The 25783-nt window shown below is 36.8% G+C and overlaps 1 protein-coding gene across 2 annotated transcripts in view; it reads right to left on the reverse strand.

The window, feature by feature from the left end:
• Positions 1-25783, reverse strand: part of PIK3CB (phosphatidylinositol-4,5-bisphosphate 3-kinase catalytic subunit beta) — a 204460-nt gene that overhangs the window by 11507 nt on the left and 167170 nt on the right. For both annotated transcript variants that reach the window (XM_055321255.1, XM_055321256.1), the window contains exons 17-20: positions 21927-22105; positions 20976-21085; positions 19505-19583; positions 865-1032 (exon numbers count right to left, since the gene is read on the reverse strand). In XM_055321255.1, the coding sequence (XP_055177230.1) occupies positions 865-1032; positions 19505-19583; positions 20976-21085; positions 21927-22105 (536 nt within the window). The remainder of the gene's footprint in view (positions 1-864; positions 1033-19504; positions 19584-20975; positions 21086-21926; positions 22106-25783) is intronic.

A 25783-nucleotide genomic window follows, 5' to 3' on the forward strand; every position in this document is an offset into this window, starting at 1 on the left:
GGGCAGAAAGAAGTCTGCAGGAAGACTCAAAGACTTTGGATCACTGGACCTCAGCCATTCAAACTGCTGTGTCCTGGGGACTGAGCTTCATTGGCGTTGGGGAGTAGGTTCATATGTATAATAATAGGAGACCCTCAGCTTTGCTTAGATGATATGATGCTGGGCTTTAGAACATTTTTTGATCAGTTTTGACCTAACACTAGAATTCCATATTTAAGAGTTAAGTATTACAGTTCCAACACTTTAAGTCACTGAATTAAATTAGAAGTTGGTAACACAGACCCTTTAAAGACAAAGTCTTAAGATTAAAATTTGAAAACTAATTCTCCATATAGGCCTTTGGGTTTTGCCAATGATGAAATATAAATCTGACTTTGAAGTCTTTAGACAAAATACTTGCAGTGTTTTCCCTCACTATGAAATTCCTTAATTGTCTATGATTAGGTCTTTCCCAACATAATAACCATTAATAACACAGTTTCCAGCCCTGTTTTTTATTTTTTTTAAATATGGAGAGATCACAGTCTACAAACTCATTTACTGCTATTGTAAAAGTCTACTGAAAACTTACCTAAGGTCATATATTCACTAAGTATAGAAGTTGACACATTTAAAAAATTATTTAAAAATTTTGTAAAATCTTATATTGTAACTACTGTAAGGCTCTTAAATTTGATCTAGATAAAGTAGAATTTAATGCTAACCATCTGTGAGACTTTAGGAAGGCCTACTTTCTCATTCTGCTCTAACCTGAAATAAAGCAATAAATAACATTAACATTTCCTCTAGGACAATTATGATTCTACTTGGAAGAACCATTGTTTTGTCCGGCTGCTTGTTCAGAAGAATGACACACAAACTAACCCAGAATTGTATTCTTTAAGCCAGTTCAGAAGGGCATCTTTGTTGAAGGCTGCTGCGGCAGCCACATTGCTACTGTTCAGCTGAATGTCAGCAATTGTTTCAGAGGTGCTCACAACTTCAATGAGGCCAGAGCGGTCACCTGTCGCTAAACAGCCATAAGGCAGCATCCTGAAAGGGAAAAAAATTGGCACAGTCACATGTATATGTTAGCCATAAAATGAAACTTTAACAGAGTTTCTTCCTTGATTTTTTATTTTATTATTATTTTTTAAGACTTTATTTCTTCATGAAAGACACAGAGAGAGAAGCAGAGACATAGGCAGGGGGAGAAGCAGGCTCCTCTCAGGGAGCCTGATGTGGGACTCGATCCCAGACCCTGGGATCAGGCCCAGAGCCAAAGGCAGATGCTCAACCGCTGAGCCACCCAGGCGTCCCTTGATTTTTTTTTTTTAAAGATTTTATTTATTTATTCATGAGACACACACACATGGGGGGGGGGGGCACAGAGATACAGGCAGAGGGAGAAGCAGGGAGCCCGACATGGGACTCAATCCCGGGTCTCCAAGATTAGGCCCTGGGCTGAAGCGGTACTAAACCGCTGAGACACCTGGGCTGCCCTCTTCTTTGATTTTTAAAAAGTTTTATTACTATTGATACCCTTGCCATTTTTGTATTATTGTCATATGGAAAAATACAAGTTCTTTTTTTTTTAAGATTTTATTTATTCATGAAGACACAGAGAGAGAGAGAGAGAGGCAGAGACAGAGGCAGAGGGAGAATCAGGCTCCATGCAGGGAGCCCAATGTGGGACTCAATCCCAGGACTACAGGATCATGCCCTGAGCTGAAGGCAGACACTCAACCACTTAGCCACCAGGTGCCCCAAGGAAAAATACAAATTCTATTTTCTGTTGGGGGGTAAATATCTTGACCAACAGATGAAGCAGTTTACTAGAACTCCAATGTACCAGCTAAATTATAATTTGTTATCTAGTTATTCTGATAAAATATTCCATTTGTAGAGATGGACAGAAGCATATCAGATAAAAGAAGTCTTTCATTTTTACTCTAAATTTTGGAGAAGGGAGTTACCCTATATAGAGCACTTAATAGGTGCCACATAGTAGCAGGCTAAGCACTTTACACATTACCTTGCTTAATGAATGGCAACTCCATCCTTCCAGTTGTTCAAACTCACAATTTTAAAGTCACCTTTGACTCTTTCTCTCATGACCAGCATTTACCTACTTTGAAAATGTGTAGTTAAGATTTCTCTGCCTCCACTCTTCCTTTGGTTCCTACTCTAGATCAAGTCACCATCAATCTTTACTCAATTATTCAAGTTCCTTTATTAGTCTCCCTGCTTCCACATCATAGTCTGTTTTAAATCCAACAGCAATACAGTCCATTTAAAAGGTACGCATTTTATGTCACTCCCCCACCCCATCAAAATTTCTGCATTGGCTTCCAACCTTAGGGTGAAAGCCAACATGCTTGCCATAGCTCTCACAACGTCCTTCACTTCTAATATCCTCCCCTTATTCACTTTATTCCTATTATACTGGCTCCCTTGCTTTCCTCAAACGTATAAGGCACAACAGTCCCTAATTCCATTCTCTCTGCCCAGAACATCTTTCCCCAAAACATCTACATGACTTACTCCCTTATTTCTTTGAAGTCTTTGCTGAAATATTTCCATCTCAGTGAGAAATTCCTGATTTAAATTTACAAAACTATCTGTGACACAAAACTTGCTATCTCTTCCCTGCTTCATTTTCCTCTATAAGCCCTCAACACTATCCAGACATGTTGTACATTTTATTTATATGTTTGTTTACTGTCTTTCTCTCTACCAGTAGGATGGTAGTTCTACTAGACAGGGGTGTTCTGTTCCCTGCTGTATACTCAGTGCCTGAGAACATGCCTGGCACAAAGCAGGCACTCAATAAATATTTCTGAACGAATAGACAAATTTAATAACAAAATCCCCCCCAAAAACAAACAACAACAAAATAACAAAATCCCTGTTCAGTAAGTTCCCAATTTCACAAATGAGAAAAAGTAATTTGCAAAAGGTTATACATTTAAGCATAAGATCAAAGACTTAAAAATAGGTTTGTGCGGCTCTGAAACTATCTTTCAAATCCAACAGTCTCTAGAGTCACTGATTATTTAACAGGCCTCTCATGCTGTTCTTGTGTAAAGTAATTTTTGCTAAATTGATAGGTAGCATTTTGCTTTGAATTTCATTTATATAATCCCTAATGAAAATAAAAACTTTCTCATGTCTCTTTTACCCATTTTTAGAAGATTTTCTCTTATGAATTAGGATTCACATTCTTTCCCTATTTATTAGGGTTTTAAAATATTTTCCTTAGTGATTTATATGACTTTTTAATATATTAACATTATCTTTTTCTTCTTTTGGTTGTAAATATTTTCTACAGTTTTGTAAAAACTGTGCTATCCTTATAGCAACTCCAAAAGGGAATGTGATACCTGGGGAAGTTCAAATGAAAGTTGGTTATAGAAAATGCAATGGATGCAATTCATAGACTCAATAAATATATGGGTACAGCTATGTGCCATGCATTCTGTTTGCTGCTGGTGATACAGAAAGAAGCAAGAAAAGTGGTCCTTGCTCTCAGTGAACAGATAGGCCCAAATGCACAATGTGTACATGATCTTTGTATGAACAAGAATTGCCATGAGAGGGCAGCCCTGGTGGCGCAGCGGTTTAGCGCCACCTGCAGCCCAGGGCGTGATCCTGGAGACCCTGGATCGAGTCCCACGCCAGGTTCCCTGCATGGAGCCTGCTTCTCCCTCTGCCTGTGTCTCTGCCTCTCTCTCTCTCTCTCTCTCTCTCTCTCTCTCTCTCTCTCTCTCTTTCCGTCTCTATGAATAAATAAATAAAATCTTTTTTTTAAATGTTAAAAAAAGGAAAAAAAAAGAATTGCCATGAGAACATGTCTAGAGTTAATAAAGATCTCTGTGAGGAAGAAGGGACAGCAGAGTTGGAGGAAAATATAAGGGAGAATACAAAAGCAAGGTGAGGACAAGAAACAGTGTTGGAAAGACTATGCAGGGCCCTGACAGGTCATGTAAGGGCTTCTGTCATTCTCCTAAAGGCAATGAGAAAGCTTTGAAGGACTTTATGAAAGAGAAATCTGTGTGTGTGTGTGTGTGTGTGTGTGTGTGTGTGTGTGTGTGTGTGTGTGTTGGAAGAATGTATGAATGTAACGATCCACTAATAGAGCCAAGTTTCATTAAATAATCTTAAGTTTCCATACGACCAAGAAATCAGTTATCTTATGCCTCTTTCAGGCACTTTCCTAGTTCTAACAAAATAAGGCTGAGAGTAGAATTGCCAACTAAATGCTGGCAGCCTGATATATCAATAGGCTGCTTTACATCTGCATTATTATTTTTTCCCTCCTTTTAAAAAGTTACCATTTAATAAGAAAGGTAGCTTGGAGCATGGAATCGTTCTCAACACCCCTGTCCTTATCCTGACACAACACATGTGAGGTAAACATGCACGGTTAAACTGCACTTTGGCTCACTTTCCTCCTTTCCTCCCACCTCACTTGCAGCCAAACTCGGCAAAAATCCAACTTCCTCTTCAAAAGCATGCAATGATAAAAGCATTCAGTGTCTTAAGGATGAAATTCTCACAATGGGGAGGAAAAAACATCCTTGTCAGACAGTTTGACAGAAGTCAAGCTGGGGACAAACTCCTGGAGCCCTGACCATCTTACACAGGCTCATTTTGCACTCAACTTCCACACTTCTTATAAAGGCTATAACAACTTGTAATGTTTTTATCCCTTTCTCAGACTTTCTGACTCAAGAAGCAATTTGTTACCTTTCCACTAAACAAGTATTAAAATATATATTCTACAGCAGAAGGGATGGCAGCCCCATAACCCTACTCTCAATGGGTGTGTTTTCTCTGGCCTTGACTCTGACACATCAACGCAAATCTGAATGGTACTGTAGCCTCTTGCTTCCAAAAGAGTAAAGTGTAATTCCTTTACTTAATGTTTGCATTGCTTCCATCTTCTTCCTTAATCCTTCCAAAACTACCAATACCAATTTCATTATAGAACTGTTGATCAGCACTCTTAAAAGGGAAGTAAATCCCATTAATGTAACTCAGATGTGAAGTCACAATGAAGACAATCATCCAAAATTCAGGGGGCAGTAGAGGATTTTCAAATCTACCAAAGGTCAGGTAGATTTACATATAGACAACCTATGAGACTTGACAATAAAGGCTGAATACCTATTATTTGTTGACCAAATGAAGTCAGAGTGTTCTAACATACTGATGGTTTTACAAATGTTCTAACTTAACATGAAAGAAACCAAGAGTATTTTTGAGACATCTGAGAAAAATGAAAATGAGTAATAGGTACTTTCATTCATGCTAACATGGCACTATTACAAGTACTAAAATATTCTGGTCAAAGTAATAAAGCATAGAAGGTACCTGAAGATTTATAATTGAATTTAGAAGTGTTTGTGCTACATGACCCAGTTTAACCTGAACAGCTGGCCAAAAGAAAAACAAACAATAGGAACACTGGAGCACACATATTTATAGAAACAGTAAAAAAAAAAAAAAAAAAAGTTTAGTGAGAAAAAGGTATTCATTTAGAAATGAACCCTAAAGAATTAAAGTTCTACATATTTTAAAAACACGGGGTCAGAGTACAAAAAGTCAGCAGGGATCTCACAGAACAGACAAGTTCCTTTTTCTTGTTAGACACGTGTTGCTTCCCAAAGAGAGGCACTTGGTTTATTTCTAGCACTCCCACATGTGGTTTCCTCCCTTTGCCTGAGGTCACAATGAACTTCATTTGAAGCTAAATGTGCTTTACATTTGAATAGAATGGGTAAAATAAAAAAGCTAAAAGAAAATAAGTTGATTGGGGTTTTTAATTAGGCTGATGGAACTGAGAGAGGAAAACTAAAGTGACCCCAGAAAGAAAAGGCTGTGTTGTTCCTTTGCTTTTTTTCCTGCTTCTATTCTTGCTAGGACCTGCACCTTTACCCTACATATGCTTTAAGCCATGTCCTCCTTGTAAGGGACAAAATTAATGATATTTTTGGAGTCTTCCAGAACAATATCTAAACCACTGGCATTAGGGATCTCGAAGCCAAGACCACTGGCTTCAAGGAGTGACTTATGAGGGACACCTGGACCTTGTCCTTAGTCTAACTGGTTCCTGGATATCTGAAAGGACACGTACATCAGACCACCATCTCAATAAAAACCCTTAGACCTCAAACAAAGATGAGACTCAGGATCCTTTCCTTTCCAAGCGTCCTGGACAGTCCATCTGTATCTGCTCTCCCTCTATCTTTAATAAACTCTTTCACCTCTGGTAATTTTCTGTCCTGCATGAAGTTCTGCAGGCATCAGAACTTTTAAAAAATAAAGTTATTTATGTTTGTTTATTTTTATTTTTTTGAGAGAGAGACTGGGAGGGAGCAGAGGAAGAGAAAGAATCTTAAGGAGGCTCCATGCCCAGCTTGGAACCCAATGTGGGGCTTAATCTCACAATCCTGAGATCATAACGGGAGCTAAAACCGAGTCAGAGATTTAACGGACTGCGCCACCCAGACACCCCATAGGCATCGGAACTTTAAAGACAAAGTCTTTAGCTCAGCCTTTTATAAATGAACATGACTTCTCATATGGTCTAAATTTGCTCTTAGTAAAGGAGACCACTTTGTAGCTAACCTTAGAAAGAATCAATGAGTTAACAGCCTAAGCTTGAAAAGTCTCCTGTATTTTTATGGGATAAATCAAGTAAAATCATTTTTGCAGGGGTTTACTTTACAGGAAGGGTCAGCAAACTTTTGGAGATTAAGCCAGATGGTAAATATTTTAGGCATTGCAGACTCAATCCTGCAGTTACAGCATAAAAGCAGCCACAGACATTATGTAAATAAATGGGTTATGGCTGTGTGCCAATAAAACTTTATACAGAAACAGTGGGAGTTCCTGGGAAGAGGGATAAATCAGATCCCTCTGGGTTTATATTCCTCAGGCAGAGTTCACAATCATCCATTTCTCTTATCTATGCAGTATTTCTTATGTATATATGCTTGATTAGAAAACTTGCTATCTATTCCAAAATAATTCTACTTTTTACACAACTGTATTAGAAATTCCTCCCAATTTAAAAGCAAAACTGTCACTTACAATGCTCAAAGTGTCCTTTTTAGATAAACTATAATCTCACTTTATTCCAATCACATTATAAGTCCCATTAAAGTAACAATACCAACAGCAAATTGTTCTTTCTACCTCAACAGCCATGAAAGGATCTAAGACTAGAAAACTTCTTTAAAGAAAAAAACCCGCCCCCCCAAAAAAAGAAAGAAAATAACCCAAATCAATGGAAAATTACATATTTAAGGCACCACAATACTTTGATAAACAAAGGGTACTGGACAAGTCTTATCATGATTGTTTTCTTGCTTAGACTGGTAAAATGAAAAAATGACATGAAGTAAACAGTATGACAGACCTGGATTTGAATCTGGCTCCTAATTAATATTTTTGTAACCTTTGACAAATTGTTTAAAAATCCCTTGAATCTTAATGTTTCTCATCTGTTAAAAAGGAGTAACAACCTCAGGTTTTTTTTTTAAAGATCTTATTTATTTATTCATAGAGACACAGAGAGAGACAGAGAGAGAGGCAGAAACACAGGCAGAGGGAGAAGCAGGCCCCACGTAGGAAGTCCAACGTGGGACTCGATCTCGGGTCTCCGGGATCACACCCTGAGCTGTGGCGGTGCTAAACCACTGTGCCACTGGGGCTGCCCTCACACAGGTTTTTTATATGACATTACATATGTGAAGAACCTGATACAATATCTGGCTTGGGGCACCTCTGGATCAGGGCGTGATCCCAGAGTCCCGGGATTGAGTATACCACATAGAGATTCCTGCATGGAGCCTGCTTCTCCCTCTGCCTATGTCTCTGCCTCTCTGTCTCCCATGAATAAATAAATAAAATCTTAAAAAAGAAAAAAAACCTGGTTCAGTCAATAAAAAGCAAGTTGTTTTTTTTTTTTTTTAAGATTTTATTTATTTATGAGTGAGAGATAAAGAGAGAAAGGCAGAGACACGGGCGAGGGAGAAGCAGGCTTCCTGAGAGGAGCTCGATGAGGGACTCGATCTTTGGATCCAGGGATCATGCCCTGAGCTGAAGGCAGATGCTCAACCACTGAGCCACCTAGGTGTCCCTAAATAGCAGCAAGTGTTTTAAGCTTTAAAAATTCCAAAATATATTTAGTAATGAAGAAAACAATTCAAATCTCAAAAACTAATCAGAAAGTACTTACAATCTCACAGGGATAAAGTCAATCCCAAATAAAACTGTTTCCAACAAACTTGTGGACTAAGTGGCTATAGATACTAAAACATCAAAAATGACAGATAAAGTCAAAAAGGCTTTTATAAATAGTTATGGTTAATAAAGCAAGAAAAGGAGAACTCAGGGTCCCAGAAATATAGATTACTCATAGCACTGGCTGAGGAATTTACTGACTTGGTTGACTTTTTTTTTTGGGGGGGGGGGGTGTTGACGTTTTAATGTCCATGAGAAAAGACATACGGTGTTGGGTCCCTATGAGACAGGATCTGGACCTGAGATTCTATACAAGGATGGGGATTTGAAAGGGCTGTCAAGCCATGAATAGGGAACTAGAAAGTCTCTGCTCACTGACCAGAAAATGTAGCATGAAAGTCTGCAATCTACCTTGGGCACTGAATAAGGGGGGAAAAAGTTTCATGAAAATGCAAAAATTCAAGACTTCCTACATTCTCATCAGATCCAAGCATAAACTATCTATGAAATATAAGAGCATGAAGAAAAAGAGATAAAATAAAAATTGATTGTGTGTAAAGACCCTGGGGAACAGCACAAATTAAACACAAACTCATTTTGGGAGGAGACTCTCACAACCTAGGAAGCAAAGGACCCTCAGAGAAAACACAATCCACACACCAATAGGAATTCAAAACCAAATATTATCAACTACACAGGAATGAAACTAGACAATGTAAAAGAGAAAGTTAGTGAACTAGAAGACAAAATACAAGAAACTACAAAGAATGTAAGACAAAAATGGGAAATAGGTAAGACAAGTTAAGAGACATGAAGGACAGAACAGGAATGTCCAACACACCTCTATTAATGTTGCAGAAGACTGTGAGATTAGAAGAAATGCAATACTGAAAAATATTGATATATTCTGTATGAACTAAAGAAGATGTTATTTCCTCTGACTGAAAAGACAAAATGAGAATGGGTGAGGAAAGATAAAAATAAATCCATACACTAACAAACTGTAGTAAAACTGCAGAAACCAATGGCAAAGAGAAATTTATTTTCTGCAATGGGGAAAAAAATATACTATTTAGATGGACGGCACACTTTACAAAATAACAGAGGTCAGAATACCATGGAATAACCTCTTCAAGGTTTCTGAGGAAAGTAGTTGTAAGTTTAGATTTTAAAATTCTATAACCAGGTAACATCTGCATAAACAAGGGGTTAAGGATCTCTGAAAATCCAGTCTTCTACAAAAGCAACACCACTAGCAAAAAATTATCAGAATAGACTATTTGAGTAGTATGGAAATACAAGAAAGTTGCAAAAATCAGAAGAGTGTTTACTGAAGACAATAGCTGAATCTGAGTTGTTTTACCACGACACATTACAATCTCCCGTGTTCCCAGTTCTGCAACAGACCTGACAATGAACAGTCCACAATCACAGTGAATACAGTAATCTAGTAGCCACCGCAGGGAGTAAAATGGGGTTGGAGCTCCTTCAAAGCCTCATTTCTAGGGCTGTCATTTTTTGAGCTATCTAGTGGTTCCCAGGAAGATCTCACAATTTTATGTTTCTCTGATCTGAATTAGACCTCATCTACCTTTTACTGGAGTGTTTTTTCAAGGAAAAAAAAAAAAATCACAACCAACTAAACACTGCAGCGACCTAAGGGGTAAATAACAGTTAGGCAAATAATAGGCTAACCAAAGAGCTTAAAAGGAAAAGATGGGGAGTAAGGTGTCCACAGAAGATAGTGAAAACTTCCAACACAGACATAGAAATCTACAAAGCCATGTACATAGACAGGGTTTTATGTACACTCAGGGCAGTATACAAGCATAGCTGTCACCTCTTGCTAAATTGAGCTATTACACAAGTAAGGGCTAAGATACAGTTCAGAACTACCTGGCTGGCTGCCAAAGGAACTATCCTAACACATAGCGCCCCTCAAAAAAGAATGGAAGACTTAGATTTCAGAATTCAAGGAAACCTTGGTCAATTACTAGCTGACTCATAAACCAAGGACAAAAATCAGTAGCCACATATGAGAAAGAATACAAACTTCACAGAAATACTTCAGATAAATCACTAATCAGCAACAACACAAAACCGTGAGGAAGGATTAGAATCTGATTTTCAAAGCTGCCAAATAATAAAAATGTTCAGTTTCAACAAAAAAAAAATGTATGAGACATACAAAGAAACAAGAAAATATGACCCATACATAAGAAAAAAAGTACACTATAAAAAATGTCCCCAAGGAAGCTCAAACGCTGAACATTTTAAACAAAAATTTTAAAACACCTATTTGTTTTTTTAAGATTCTATCTATTTTAGATAGTATGCATGAGTAGAGGGAGGGACAGAGGGAGAGAATCTCCGCAGGCTCCTTGCTGAGTGTGGAGCCCAACTTGGACTTGATCCTATGACCCATGAGTCACTTTTTTTTTTTAAGATTTTATTTATTTATTTGTGAGAGGCAGAGAGAGAGAGGCAGAGACATTGGCAGAGGGAGAAGCAGGCTCCCTGCAGGGAGCCTGATGTAGGACTCAATCCCAGGACCCGGGGATCACACCCTGAGCTGAAGGCAGACACTTAACCACTGAGCCACCGAGGTGTCCCAAGATCACTTACTTTAAGGGGCACCTGGATGGCTCAGTCAGTAAGCATACAAATTTTGATTTCAGATCAGGTCATAATTTCAGGGTTGTAAGATTGAGCCCCACATCTTGGACTCTGTCCTAGGCATGGAGCCTGCTTAAGATTCTCTGTCTCTCCCCTTCTCTCTCTGCCCATTCCCTCCCAAATAAATAAAAAATAAAAACTGAAAAAAATACCAATTTAAGTATGTGCCAAGAATTTAAAAAACCATGTCTGAAGAACTGAAGTATGAGAATGTGAATCATCAAATAGAGACTATCAAGAGACAGAAATTATTTAAATGATCCAAATAAAAATTCTGGAGTTAGAAATTATAACAAATATAAAATTTACCAGAAGACACAATAGCAGATTTGAGCAGCCATAATAAAATATCAGCAAACCTGAAGATAGGTCAAGTATCTAATCAGAACAAAAGAAAAAGAATGAAGAAAAATGATCACAACCAATAAGTACATGATGGTTATGTCAGGAGGAGAGGGGGAAAAAAGGCAAAAAGAATATCTGAAAAGAATAAAACTGAAAACCTCTGAAGATAAATGAGAAACAAAATTTTATACATCTAAAAGGCTCAATGAATTCAAAGTCAAACTACACAAAAATCAATATATCTAAGGGGCTCAAATGAACAAATGAATTCAAAGTCAAAGTCAAAACCAAGTAGGCCTGGATACAGTATAATCAAACTGTAAAAATTCAAAAAAGAGAATATTGAAAATGAGAGATGTGATCCATCCCTTACAGACATTGCCCCTCCCCCAACCCCTGCTAAATTAACTGATTTCTTATCAGAAATCTTAGAGGGCAGAAAGCAGCATGAGGCATATTAAAACATATTCAATATCTGGTAAAACTATTCTTCAAAAACAAAGGAGAAATTAAGACTTCCTAGATAAATAAAAACAGAAATTGAACAAAAGTGGAAGGACTCACTTCTGGATTACAAAGACACAATAATCAAGGCTGTGCATAAAGACAGACATGTAGATCAATGAAACAGAATTTAGAGTTCAGAAAAAACCCTCACATTACATTCAATTGACACATGACAAGATTGTCAAGACAATTCACTGAAAAAAGGATAGTCTTTTCAACAATAGTGTGACAATCCAGTGACAACTGGATATCCAAATACAAAAGAAGGAAATTGGAATCCTACAATATACCAAATAAAAGCATTAACTAAAAATGGATTGATGATCTCTAATATAAGGGTTAAAACTGAAACATTTAGCAGAAAACCTAAGTGTAAGCTTCATGGCATTGTATTAAGTATTGATTTCTTAAACCTGACACTAAAAAACAAAAACAAAGAAGAAATAGATAAACTGGACTTCATCAAAATAAAAACCCAGGTGCATCAAAGGACACGATCAAGAAAGTGAAGAAACAACCCACAGAATGGAAGAAAACATTTGTAAATAATTTATTTAATAGGAGTCTAGTATCTAAAATATAAGAATTCGTGTAACTTAAAAATTAAAAAAAAAATCCAATTCAAAAGTGAGCAAAGGAGGGGTGTCTGGCGGGTTCAGTAGGAAGAGCATATGACTCAATCTCAGGATCATGAGGTTTTAGCCCCACTTGGGGGTAAAGATTATTTTAAAAAAAGAACTTTAAAAAAAATGAGCAAACGACTTGAATAGTTATGTCTCCAAAAAGGATATACGAATAACCAAGAAGAACATTAAAGGCTTGGCAACATCATTAGTTATTAGGAAAATACAAATTAAAACCACAATGAGAAAACTAACAAAACTGCAAGCAGAAACTGACAAATGCCAATTATAATGGGAAGTTTTTATAACATACCTGTGAAGTGAAAAATAAGTAAAAATTTGATGAGAGTATAGACTTGGACACAATTAACAAACTTGATAAAATAGACTGATTTATGACCTTACTGCTAATAATTATAGCATATGGAATCATTTTACTCAAAAATGGGTTGTTTAGAAAATCAGATTTTTGTTAAAGCATAAAGAAATTCTTAAGAAACATGACATTGATTTATGCTAACCACATAATTCTGACAACAAAGAAATAAAATTAGAAACCAGAGACAACAGGAATAAAAAAAAAAATCCAGTGCATTTGGAAGTTATAACAGTCTAAACTAGATCAGGAGTTGAGCCAGTAGAAACATGGCAGCAGAGCAGGAGGATCCTAGGCTTGCTTCATCCCATGAATAGAACTAGATAACTATCAAATCATCCTAAATATCCCAGAAATCAACCTGAAGACTAGTAGAACAAACTCTACAACTAAGGGTAGAGAAGAGGCCACATCGAAGAAAGTAGAAATATACAGACACTGCGTGGGAGAGAAATAGATTGTGGCCGCTGCAATGGGGAGGGAGCCATGGTCATGGAGAAGGGTGAGAAACAGATTACCATACAGAGCACACAGGGAAAACTAATCCTCATAGCAATTAGCTTAGAAAACAAGAGAACCCAAATTTTGTAAGTTCTTACAATCAGCAGGACTTTCAGCCTAGAGTTCTAAAGGTCAGCATGGGACTGCTGCTGTAGAAAAGGCAGGGCAAACAGCCTACAGAGAAACAACATGCAAACAGCTATCCCAAGAATGCCTGGGGTGCACAGTGGGGAAGTTATTTGCTCATCTTGGAGCATCCCACAGAAGCAGCCTTCAAGAAGAGACCCTTCCAAAAACAAAGAAACTGGCAGGTGCCATTTCCGTCCCCTACTCCTCAGCATAGGCAGAGCCACCTGCAGGAACCAGCACAAAGCCAACACCCACTACCTAATTTGCTTACACCAAGCCCCACCTCCCCACATTCTGGTAGATCCGCCCTTCCCAGTCCTTCTTGCCTTAAGCCCAGCACAGCAGGCCTTCTCTCCCAGAAGACTGGTGCAAACCCTTTCCAGCACCACATCTCCCCATCCAGGAGTTATCCAGGGCATCAGTTCCAGAGCCCTAGTTAAAACCACATTCAGGCCAAGGACCAAACACTGCCCATAACAGGCAAAAAGAGCTTCAGCAGATAATTGGCCTTAATGATAAAAGAGCCAGGACACAACAGTAGAGAACATGTAGCACACATTGGAGATGCTCCTGAAGTGTCACATCCTGCAGAACAGGGGACACTATACTACAAGGCACTATAGGACCTCTTCTTCATAAGGCCAAGAACAGGAGATGTAGCCAACTTTCCTAACACAGAGAAGCAGACACAGCAACTTGGATAAAATGAGAAGACAGACAAATTTGTGCCAAATGAAAGAACAGGACAAGGCCACCATTAGAGATCCAAGAGAAGATACAAATAACATGCATGACAGAGAATTTAATGATCACAATGATACTCACTGGATTTGAAAAAAGAGTGGAAGACATCAATGAGACTCTTAACACAGAGATAAAAAATAACCAACCAGACATGAAGAGCGCAATATGAATTAATGACCTCAAAGAAAGAGTAATGAAGAGGCACCTGGGTATCTCAGTGGTTGAGTGTCTGCCTTTGGCTCAGGGCATGATCCCGGGGCTTGGGATCGAGTCCTGCATCAGGCTTCCCACAGGGAGCCTGCTTCTCCCTCTGCCTGTGTCTCTGCCTCTCTCTCTCTGTCTCTCATGAATAAATAAATAAAATCTTAGAAAGAAAGAAGAAAGAAAGAAAGAAAGAAAGAAAGAAAGAAAGAAAGAAAGAAAGAAAGAAAGAAAGAAAGAAAGAAGTTAAGATGAATAAAAGAGAAAAAAAAGAATTATGCAAAATGAGAATAGACTTAGGGAACTCAGTGGCTCCATGAAATGTAGTAAATTCACATTATCGGATTCCTGGGAGAAGGGAGAGAAGGGGGGCAGAATAACAGCTGAAAACATCCCTAATTTGGGGAAGGAAACATGTCCAGATGCATGAGTCACATAGAACTTCCAAGAAAACCAACAAAATCATACACCAAGACATATTATATAATTAAATTGGCAAAGTAGAGTGATAAAGAAAAAAATTTTAAAAGCAGCAAGACAAAAGAATACAGTTACATATAACAGATATCCCATAAGGCTATCAGAGGATTTTCCTTTTTTTTTTTTTTATTTTGAGAAGTGGGGGGAGAGAGCACAAGTTGGGGGTCAACAGAGTGAGAGAGAATCTTGAGCAGACTACATGCCCATTGTGGAGCCTGCAGGAGGTCTCAGTTGCACAACTCTGAGATTATAACCTAAGCTGAAATCAAGAGTCAAAATTTGATTCGACTTGCTTGTCAAAAAGTCAGTACAGGAAAAAAAAAAAAAAGTCAGTACAGGGGCACCTGGATGGCTCAGGCAGTTAAGTGTGTGCCTTCAGCTCAGGTCATGATCTCAGGTCCGGGGACCAAGCCCCATGTTGGGCTCCCTGCTTGGCAGGGAGTCTGGTTCTCTCTCTCCCTCTGCTTCTCCCCTGCCTCATGGTCTCTCTCTTTCAAATAAATATATAAAATCTTTTAAAAAACTCAGAACAGAGTAAACACAACTAAAAAGGAAACCATAAAGAGGTAATTAATGATAAAACAGAAAAAAGATCAACAAAATTAGAAGCTCCTTCTTTTAAAATACTAAGAAGCAAATCTGTAGACTAATAAAAACAGTACATATGAAGTAATTTTACACACGCAAAAAAGGAAAAAAATTAAACATAAAAGAGGTTTTAAAATACAAGAAGATGCTATAAAAGATGTACTGGAAAATTTTTGGCTTCTAGACTGACTCAAGAGGGAAAAAAATCTGATGAGTCCAATAACCATTAAGAAAAATTAGTAGTCAAAAAGACCTAGACTGCAAAAAACCAACACCAGAACCAAACCTTTGCAGAGAGAAAAGGGAAAAGCACACTAAGTTTGCAAATAAATAAAATTTGCAAAATAAAATATAGAAGAATATCTTTAAAGGTAACTGCACAGAGAAAAAAATATTTTAAAAATAATATAACAAAATATATAAACCTTAAAGGAACCTAGTTAATTTATAGCAGAGAGAAAAACACAGTACTTTTCAACACTGAAAACATAAAAAACAAAGCTATTTATAAAAGATATGCAAATTAAAGTTCTATGAGATACCATGTTGTTTCCATTAGATTTTCTTTTCTTTTTTATTTTTTAAAGATTTTACTTATTTACTCACAAGAGACGCAGAGAGAGAGAGAGAGAGAAGCAGAGACACAGGCAGAGGGAGAAGCAGGCTCCCTGCAGGGAGCCCGATGTGGGACTCAATCCCAGGACTCCAGGGGCAAAAGCAGGCGCTAAACCGCTAAACCACTGAGCCACCCGGGCTGCCCTCCATTAGATTTTAAAAAAATCAACAAAAATCTGATTGGCAAGGAGATATTTTTGGGTGGCAACACAACACAATGGTACAACCATTTGGACAATGGTGGTCAAGTTGAAAATATACATGCCTTATGATGAATCAATTCTACTTCCAGCTATATAAACTAAACACCTCTTCCATATGTGAATAGTGAGCTAGGGGCATGTAGGTTGGCTCAGTAGGTTCAGCATCTGCTTTTGGTTCAGATCATGATCCTGGAGTCCTGGGACCACGCCCCACATCAGGCTCCCTGCTCAGTGGAGAGTCTGCTTCTCCCTCAACCTCTGCCCTCACTCTCCCCACCCATGATCTCTTTTACTGTCACTCATTATTTCTCTCAAATAAATAAATAAAATCCTAAAAAAAAAAAAAAAAAAAAAACGGTATTCAAACTCAAGGTATTGTTATTGCCCAAAAAAGCAATGAATGTAAATAGCTATTAACAGAATGAATAAATTTTTATTCAAAGCATTAATAAAGAAGTGAAAATAACAAATTAGAACTTCACTTCACTTATTGATCTTAGTAAATCCCAAAAAATGCTGTGAAAAAAAAAGTAATAGTTGCATATGATATATAGTGGCATTTATTTAAAGTTCAAAACAAAAAATAAAGTTCAAAACATATAATGGATACCAAATGCATAGTTAAAGCACAAAAATATACAACTTACAGCTTTAGAAGAGTGGTTAATTCTGAAATGTGGGAAGGCAGAATAGGATAAGAATGTATTAAGTTTATCTTCACGTTTAATTCCTTTTTTAAAAAGTTGGAAACACGTTAACAACTATCATTTAATTGCTAAATATATAATATTTATTAAATCTCAATGTAAAACAAAAATTGTAACTTATTTTCTACACATTCATGTATAAAATAGTTGATAGTTTAGAAAAATAAATCTAGAGAATTAAGTAAAAGAGGAAAAGGTAAAACCATCAACCAATTAAAAAAAAGTTTAAAACTGTATGGATCTATATTACTATCATAAAACATGCTTAATGTTTTCTAATCCTTGATTAAAAAAAGAATTCGAGCCCACTGAAGAAAACTACAGAAACAGGTATTAGAGGTGCACCTGGTTGGCTCAGTCAGTAGAACATGCTACTACTGATCTCAGGGTTGTGAGTTCAAGCCCCATATTGGGTGTAGAGATTACTTAAAAATAAAATATTTTTAGGAAAGAAAGGAAAGGAAGGAAAGGAAGAAAGGGAAGGAAGGAAGGAAGGAAGGAAGGAAGGAAGGAAGGAAGGAAGAGAAAGAAAGAAAGAAAAAGAAAGAAAGAAAGAAAGAAGAAAGAAAGAAAGAAAGAAAGAAAGAAAGAAAGAAAGAAAGAAAGAAAGAAAGAAAGAAAGAAAGAAAGAAAGAAAGAAAGAAAGAAAGAAAAACAGGTACATGAAGTAGAGGGAGAAACTGCCTTTAATTGCATCACCCAGAAATAATGTCTATTCTCATTTTAATTTCTGCCAACATTTTAATGTTTCACTTTTCAGTTAGTTCTTAATATGGTTGAAATAATTCTATGAAAAAACACTTTTGCACCTCACTTTTTAAATCTGACATTTGAATATAAGCACTTTCTCCAAATTGTTAAGCAATTCTCTATAAATAATTATTTAAAATACCCCAAAATACTTGGTCATAGGAGTAAGTTAATTACTTTTTTTAAAGATTTATTTATTTGAGATGGGGGGCACACACGTTGTTGGGGAGGGGCAGAGGGAGAGAGAGACAAGCAGCCTCTCTACAGAGCAGGGAGCCTGATGCAGGCTTGATCCCAGGTCCCTGAGATCAAGATCTGAGCCGGAATTAAGAGTTGAATGCTTAACCAACTGGGCCAATCAGGCCTCATTTTTTTAAACCATTACTCTATATTAAGCAAATGTTCAAAACTGTGGTTTAATTCTTTTATTGTAAATAAAGCAAGAATGCTTATCTTTGTGCATAAATTTCTGTCCACATTTTTAATTTTTTTAAATAGGCTCTATACCCAGTGTGGAGCCCAATGAAGGGTTTGAACTCACCACCCTGAGATCAAGACCTGAGCTGTAACCAAGAGTCAGACACTTAACCAACTGAGCCACCCAGGTACCCCTCCACATTTCTAATTTTAAGGTAAATTCTGGAAATATTGGATAGAGGATGTAAATAAACCTGACACAGGGAGGTTTATATTAATTTACAGAGATATATGAAAATATTTGTTTTTGTTGCTTGAATGGTATCAAACTAGTTTATCACTTAAGAAAATCTTTCCTAGGAAATTAGTGGTATCCCAACTATTGTAGTTTGTACTTCTATGCTGGAATTGACTGCATTCATGTAATTTTAGGGTATTTATTTTATATCTTGTATGAATAGCCTTTTCACATCTTTTCTCCATATTTCTTTCTATAAGCTTTTTAAATATTTAGGATTATTATAGCCCTCTGTCTTGTTCATTATGAATATTATGCCCACTGTAAGGCTTGACTTTTAATTTTGTAGGTTTTTAAAGAAGATTCAAATCTTATATTGTTATATAAATATAATCAACATTTTATTTGTAATTATCTTCATTTGCTCCTCACTTTAGAAGATTTGATAATGATTAAACTTTTAAAATCCGTTACGTTTCCCTTTTTCTGTTGCCATAACGTATTCTGCTGTCTACCCCTAATAATGGTTATAAGCTGAAACCACTGAAAGCACCCCTGAAAACTTCCCTTTCAGGAAGGTAGAGGAATTAGTGTTACCAGGCTAAGAAGACAGAGGCCTTTATCCGGCCTCATTATTCTCATGATCACCAACCAGTACATCCTTCATAAGAACACCTTGAAAACCAGAGGTTAGAGTGTGTTGTTGTCTGTCCAAGCTTTACTGGAAGTTCAAACCTCTTCTTTCTTTCTGGAATCTCTGTACAGTTTTACATTTGACGAGGTTTCAATAAGACAATGTATTTGACAGTACACCATAAAATGTAAAATGCTATATAAATATTACCATGAACAACAATTAATAATAATAGCAGGAGGGAAAGGATAAAAAAGTTTTAAAAATTTTGCTGTGGGGGGATCCCTGGGTGGCTCAGCGGTTTAGCACCTGCCTTCAGCCCAGGGCATGATCCTGGAGACCCGGGATCGAATCCCACATCAGGTTCCCTGCATGGAGCCGGCTTCTTCCTCTGCCTGTGTCTCTGCCCCCAACCCCTCCCGTTTCTCTCTTGGTGTCTCTCATGAATAAACAAATAAAATCTTTAAAAATAAAAATAAAAATTTTGCTGTGGAAGTAATAGAACATGAGACAAAAATAAATTCACTAGAAATCTCACCGAAGATCCAGACCAGCTTCTTTCCAAAGTAAATCCATCAAGCGCAGCATCTGGAGTGTCAACATATCTTGTCGTAAATCTAAGGGAGGCAAAATCCTGCTTTATTATAAAGGCTTTCCATTATTTTCTAACAACATTAATTCAAGATTAGCTAATTCAGCCAGAATTAACTAAAACCACTGACAAATATTATGCTAATATTTCCCCCAAGTTTTAATGTTTATCATATTTATTTTGTTAAATATCAGGTTTTTTGGTTAGCAATGTGCCTGTAACACTATTCCAGAAATTAAGTTAAATAATATTTTTAATTAAGGCACCTGACTGGTTCAGTTGGTAGAGCATGTCATTCTTGATCTTGAGATCAAGGTCATGAGTTCAACCCCATGTTAGGTGTACAGATTACTTAAGGAAAAAACCCTATAGGGACACCTGGATGGCTCAGCAGTTGAGCGTCTGCCTTTGGCTCAAGGCATGACCTGAGATCCGGGATCGAGCCCCACTTCGGGCTCCTTGCAGGGATCCTGCTTCTCCCTCTGCCTCTCTCTCCCTGTGTCTCTCATGAATAAATAAATAAAATCTTTAAAAAAAAAAAAAGAAAGAAAAAAAGAAAAAAAAAACCCTGTATTTTAAATTGTTTACCACATGTAAGCTACTATACTAATTGTATGGATACTGTAATACTATGTAATACAATAATGCTGCGTTCAGCATCCACACAATTCACACTATTAATTTTTTTCTTTCCTGGCTATGGTTAGCAATGCATAGGAAGTTCTTAAAAATCACTTAAGTAATTGTATAATGGGTTACAGAACCGTAATAGTTGATTTATTGTCATATCTAATAATAATTTTCAGCTAACAGAGGGCTGTGAAAGTACTGACTTCCACATAATGACATTCATATGGCCAAATGAGGTTAGAGGTCTAGCAAAACACTGCGAGTTCATTTTAAAATACATATAAGCACCTTTACTTATGTTCCTTTAATTCCTTTTAATAACCAACATAGAAATACTATAATCCTTATGGATATGGAGAACCTGAATTTTTTGTGACTTGTCTATAATCACACAACTAACAAGTGGTGGTTGTCATAACTGCCTTCTGGTTGGTGCAATCACCTCGGAGGCAGTTCTTTTTGAAAATATGGGTCAGTAAGATGCTTTAATTAAAATACAAAACTATGGCAGCAATATCAAAATTGCTACCACTGAAACAGAATATACGAATATACTACTGAAAATATTCTCTTGTACTTCACAAGCTTTTTACCAAAGAATTAAACTCTGTATTTTGCAGGAAAAAAAGGAAAGATTTAGGACATGCCAAATTCAACCTTATGACCATTGATAGCTACCTCTTGGTGGCATCTGCTATATATTTACATATCATCTTTCAGGTAAGGCAAACTGACAACAAATGAAAAATACTAAGGAATTTGGTAATGTAAAAACCTCAGTACATACCATCACCATTTTTAAAAATCACTCCAACTGAATCCTCACCAAACACTTTGTTGTTGTACACGAGCCACAAAGGCTTCATTTTGGAATCCATGTATTTACACTTTTCAACACTGAAATCAAACAAAGGAAAAATTAGCCCTCTTCAACTTAAAGAAATGGCAAGACTGTAATTTTGCCATGATAGATTAGACTTAGGGAAAACCCTCACCTGTTTCATTTAGGTCTGTAGAAGTCAGAACTAGAATATTTTCTCTTGGTAAAAAAGCAACTAGGAAGACAGCTTTGGTTGGCATATAGTAATGTCAGATGGGCTAGACTGAAAACCTAGATTTGTCCTTTTCACTACATACATTTAAAATTCCTATTTTTCTTTCTTTATTTTTCCTTGTGTCATTATACGTAGTCAATAAAAACCAGAATATATCATTGGATTAATATTAGGAATATTATGAGTTCATTCTTGATTTCTTAAAGAGGGATCAATTTTGAACTCTGACATATGGGGGAATACACATCATTACTTTTCCATTAGTACTTTTGAAGGGAATGAAAAAGTGAGAAATAATCTTGCAAATTAATTTAAGATCTCATTTTGAAACAGAAAAATAAATTAGTAAATAATAAATGATGGTTGCCAACATTTTGCATACATAGGATCTAACTCTTAGAAACCAATAATATACAAAACAAATTTAATCACATACAATTGAAAGGAAAATAACTTGTAATAACTTTCATGAACCCCACAGGTAAATTTAGATGGTAAACATACATTCTACAGCACACAAGAATAATCTCTGAGAAATTTAAGATTTTCCTTCTTTAAATATATTGTACTTATGGGGGCTAACAGTTAGGCCTACTGTTCCCGTAGGGCAGTCACTCAGAAATCCTTTCTGCATTGCTATTTTCATGGAAAATTCACTGTGCACAGCAAAGATAGACACTTACTAGAGTTCTGAAAGTATAACACATGGATTCAGAGGCGACTGCAGGTCAGAGAGGGCTTCCCGGTAAGCATTCTGTTTTAAACAAGTATGCATGGCCTCCTTCCCTTTGGCTTTGTTTAGCTTCACTGCATTCAGTTTGATTAAACTATTTAAAGTTTTTAACTTATTGAGTGCTTCAACCTGAAAGAGAAGTTTTCCCACCAACAAAATTTATTTATAAAAATAATATAAAGCACTATTATATCATGTGATTATATTAATTACCATTCCACTCCTTTCGCCAACACAAACACTTGACAACCAGCCAAAGAAAAATTAGTTCTTGGCTTATGACAAACATACTAGATACAATAGAGTAAAAAACATATTTTTATCACTTATTACTTAAAACACTACTTTTCAAAAATGTTCTTTAATCTTTTTCTTAAATGAAATCTTAAAAATCAGAGAAAAGTAAAGGGATATAGATTGTGGTTAAGAAGATAGTATGACAAAGTACTCAGAACTCTACAGCTCACTGAGTAGTAGAATTTGAAATACAATCTGAACCACTCCGTTTGGCCAGCTTCAATAGTATAAGAGGAAAATTCTGCCATTCAACCTTAATATCTAGTTCTTATCATCACTCTGGTATGACATCTTCTTAATATATTCTGATATTCTTTCTATGAATAATATAAAAAAATTACTGTGTAAAAAATATGGTTATAGACAATAGTATTTGTTGTCTAAGTCTACATTACTTGTTTTTATGAGGTAACTCTGGCTATCAAAACTTATGCAAATTAGGGATGCCTGCGTGGCTCAGAGTGTGATCAGACTGTGATCCTGAGTCACACACTGGGCTCCCTGCAGTGTGACTGCTTCTCTCTCTGCCTATATCTCTGCCTCTTTCTGTTGTCTCTCATGAATAAATAAATCTTTAAAAAACAAAAAACACTTATGAAAATTTTAAAAAAAATTTATGCAGTTAGTACAAGGTCAATCAACAGTGGCCAACTGAATCACAAAATTGTTGTTTAAAAGTTAACTTCATTGTTTAATAACTGGGGTCTTTCCATGTCATGTTACATAAAAATCCATTAGAACAGCGCTGGCCAGCCATAAGTCATAAAAAAAGAGTATTTTATTGTTATGTTATTAAAACTGACACAGCTTGTTAATATAAACACAGTTATATTAACATGTAAATTATATATATATAACAAGCATATAAGACATGTATACAACAAACATTATGAACACCTTGGCTTGAATTTCCATGAACAGGAGATTTATTTTACACAATGTTTTCATTTTCAAACTTTGCTTCTATGAAAAGAAACCACTAAGACTCTGTAGGGAGATGAATTCAGTCATGCAGTTTTTATAGACAGGCTGAGGGCTTGCTCACAGGAAACTGGAAGGTTCTATGTAGCTTGATGAAAATCGAGATGGCTGAAGCTTGCCAAGTTAGCCACAGACACTCCATTTCTCAACAGTTTCAGGAGCTGTACAAACACTGGTGAAAAGGGAACCAGTTGAAAAACAGACTGTGCAAACAGGAACTTTTTGAAGTATTTCAAATTTGAATTTCTTCTATGTTTGTACAGTTGGGAATTTTCAGGCCCCATCACTAATTGTGTTGATATTCATTTCCTGGAATAGTGTTGTGAATACCCGTATGGCCATAAGTCAAATACTTGTAAGTGTTTCAACACTCTTTCCATAGGTTTACAGTGATAACAAGAGCTGCCATGTAAAGAGTATATAAAGTCTTCCCCTTGCTACTTATCAATTAAGAGCAAAATTAATGTGATCATACATATGTCAGATGTTTGACATTATAAAAGTCAAACTGAGGTTCCCAGAGAACCAAGGAAATGTACGGTGTGGCTTGATCATGAGTGAGGCCAATGACGTAGGACCTCATCAAGTGGAGCCTTTTAGGCTTTGGTAAAAAGTTTGGGGAAGATCCGCTCTACATGCTAGGTGAGACACTACTGGATTTATGAATCAATTAATAAAGTCAGTTAAAATTCATTCAGTTGAATTTTTTGTGGCAGCTTCAGGATCTGAAGCAAACATCCAGTGACATTCAGGATGAGAAACACAGGTGTGGTACTGTGAACTGTTTTGAATTTACCATATTTCTTGCCATTTTTCTCTCGGTTCTGAGCTCTGGTCTCTTTGTATCAAGCTCCTGATCAAACTGGCTGTCCTTTATAGGGCAGGTCAGATGGAGTTGGCAGATAGTTCCACCCAGAACTAAGCCCTCATCTTTCAGAATATAATTTCCCAGGTGGAAAACCCCAATCTTAGTTCTGTCCCTGGATTCCACATTAGAAATTGCTGACAGTTTAGTCTGCAATTCTCCATTTGTTTGAATCCTTCCCCCAGATTCCATGTTGGGAACTGTGGGAGCTGTAGTTCTCCATTTTATTTGGAATTAGTCCATATTCCATATTCCTTAGGATTTGCTGGTTTATCCCTTCCCCAGTCCAAGGTTCCATGGAACCGGTAGTGCATAGAGGGATTTCTCTTGGCCAGGACACAGTAACATCTCTTGGTCACTACTGATCTATTAAGGTGCACATGTTTGTTTGTCTTGTTTTATATTTATAAAGGCTACTGCTAACAGGGATCTCAGAGGTTAAAAAGCTGCAAAAAATGGGGCAAGCAGTCAAAGGTTGTTAGAGTATCTGTCACTTTAAGAAGCCTCCTCCTGTAATAGGGGTAAGTTGGTCATGGAACAGGTTAGACTGACACTAGGTCACCTGCCAACATCAAGAAAATTTCTGTGCAACAAGGTACACTGTAAAACACACCAAAATTCCCAAACCCATCACATCTCCCTTAGGTATTTGGCTCCAAGAAACCCAAAGGTCTAGCTAAAACAAATAGGATCCTTTAAATCTAAAGAGTTGAGCACACCACCTTTCAGCACAACTGCTTACTTTATGTCTGAGAATTACATGTAGAGGCTGCTTTTAGACAACAGGCTAGAGCAACAGGAATGTAGAACAAGACAAAAGAGCTCACAGTGGACACCTGGCTGAATACAGACCGGCCCATCAGGCAACCCACCTCAAAATAATCCATAAGCTCTAACTGATCAATGGGCTATTTACAACCAGGCACAGTTATGAAAAACTGGGTAATTCCATAGGTCTCCATACCTCCTCACCTTATCCCTTTAAAAACACTCACTGCCTTGTTGCAGATAGTCTCTCTATGCAGTGTATTCAATAAACTTGTATCTCCTTTGTTCTGCCTTGGTGAATCCTTCCACCACATGCCATAACCTTCTACCCTACAATTGCCCCATGTTTAGGGTTCCCCATCCGATTGGGAGACACAACACAATACAGTCCTGGAAATTTCAGATAGCTAGTAAAATGGCAAAGTCTTACTAAAGAAAACCTAGAAATATCATGGCCATTATGGGGAAATTTCCAATTAGAGAAGATATTTAAGAAATGCACTTGAGGGGCACCTGGATGGCTCAGTGATTGAGCATCTCTGCCTTTGGCTCAGGTTGTGATCCTGGAGGCCTGGGATCGAGTCCCACATCAGGCTCCCCATGGGTAATCTGCTTCCCTACATCTCTCTCTGAGTCTCTCATGAATAAATAAATAAAATCTTTAAAAAGAAATGCACTTGAAAGCAAGTGTTCCCAACTCAAATAAATAGAATGGGATATTCACTTATGAGTATGAAGCAGCCTCTAAAAGCTTTCAAAATTCCAAAATAGTTTCACCAAAGGATAAATACAAGAGGCTATTGAAAAATTAAAAAGAAAAAGTATTTAAAATAAAAGATACTGTTTTAAATCTTTGTAAAGATACTGTGGCATAAGACTGTTTTCTCTGGGAGAGA

Source organism: Nyctereutes procyonoides, unplaced genomic scaffold (genome assembly GCF_905146905.1).
Source record: "Nyctereutes procyonoides isolate TBG_1078 unplaced genomic scaffold, NYPRO_anot_genome, whole genome shotgun sequence".
In the NCBI taxonomy this organism is placed as follows: Eukaryota; Metazoa; Chordata; class Mammalia; order Carnivora; family Canidae; genus Nyctereutes; species Nyctereutes procyonoides.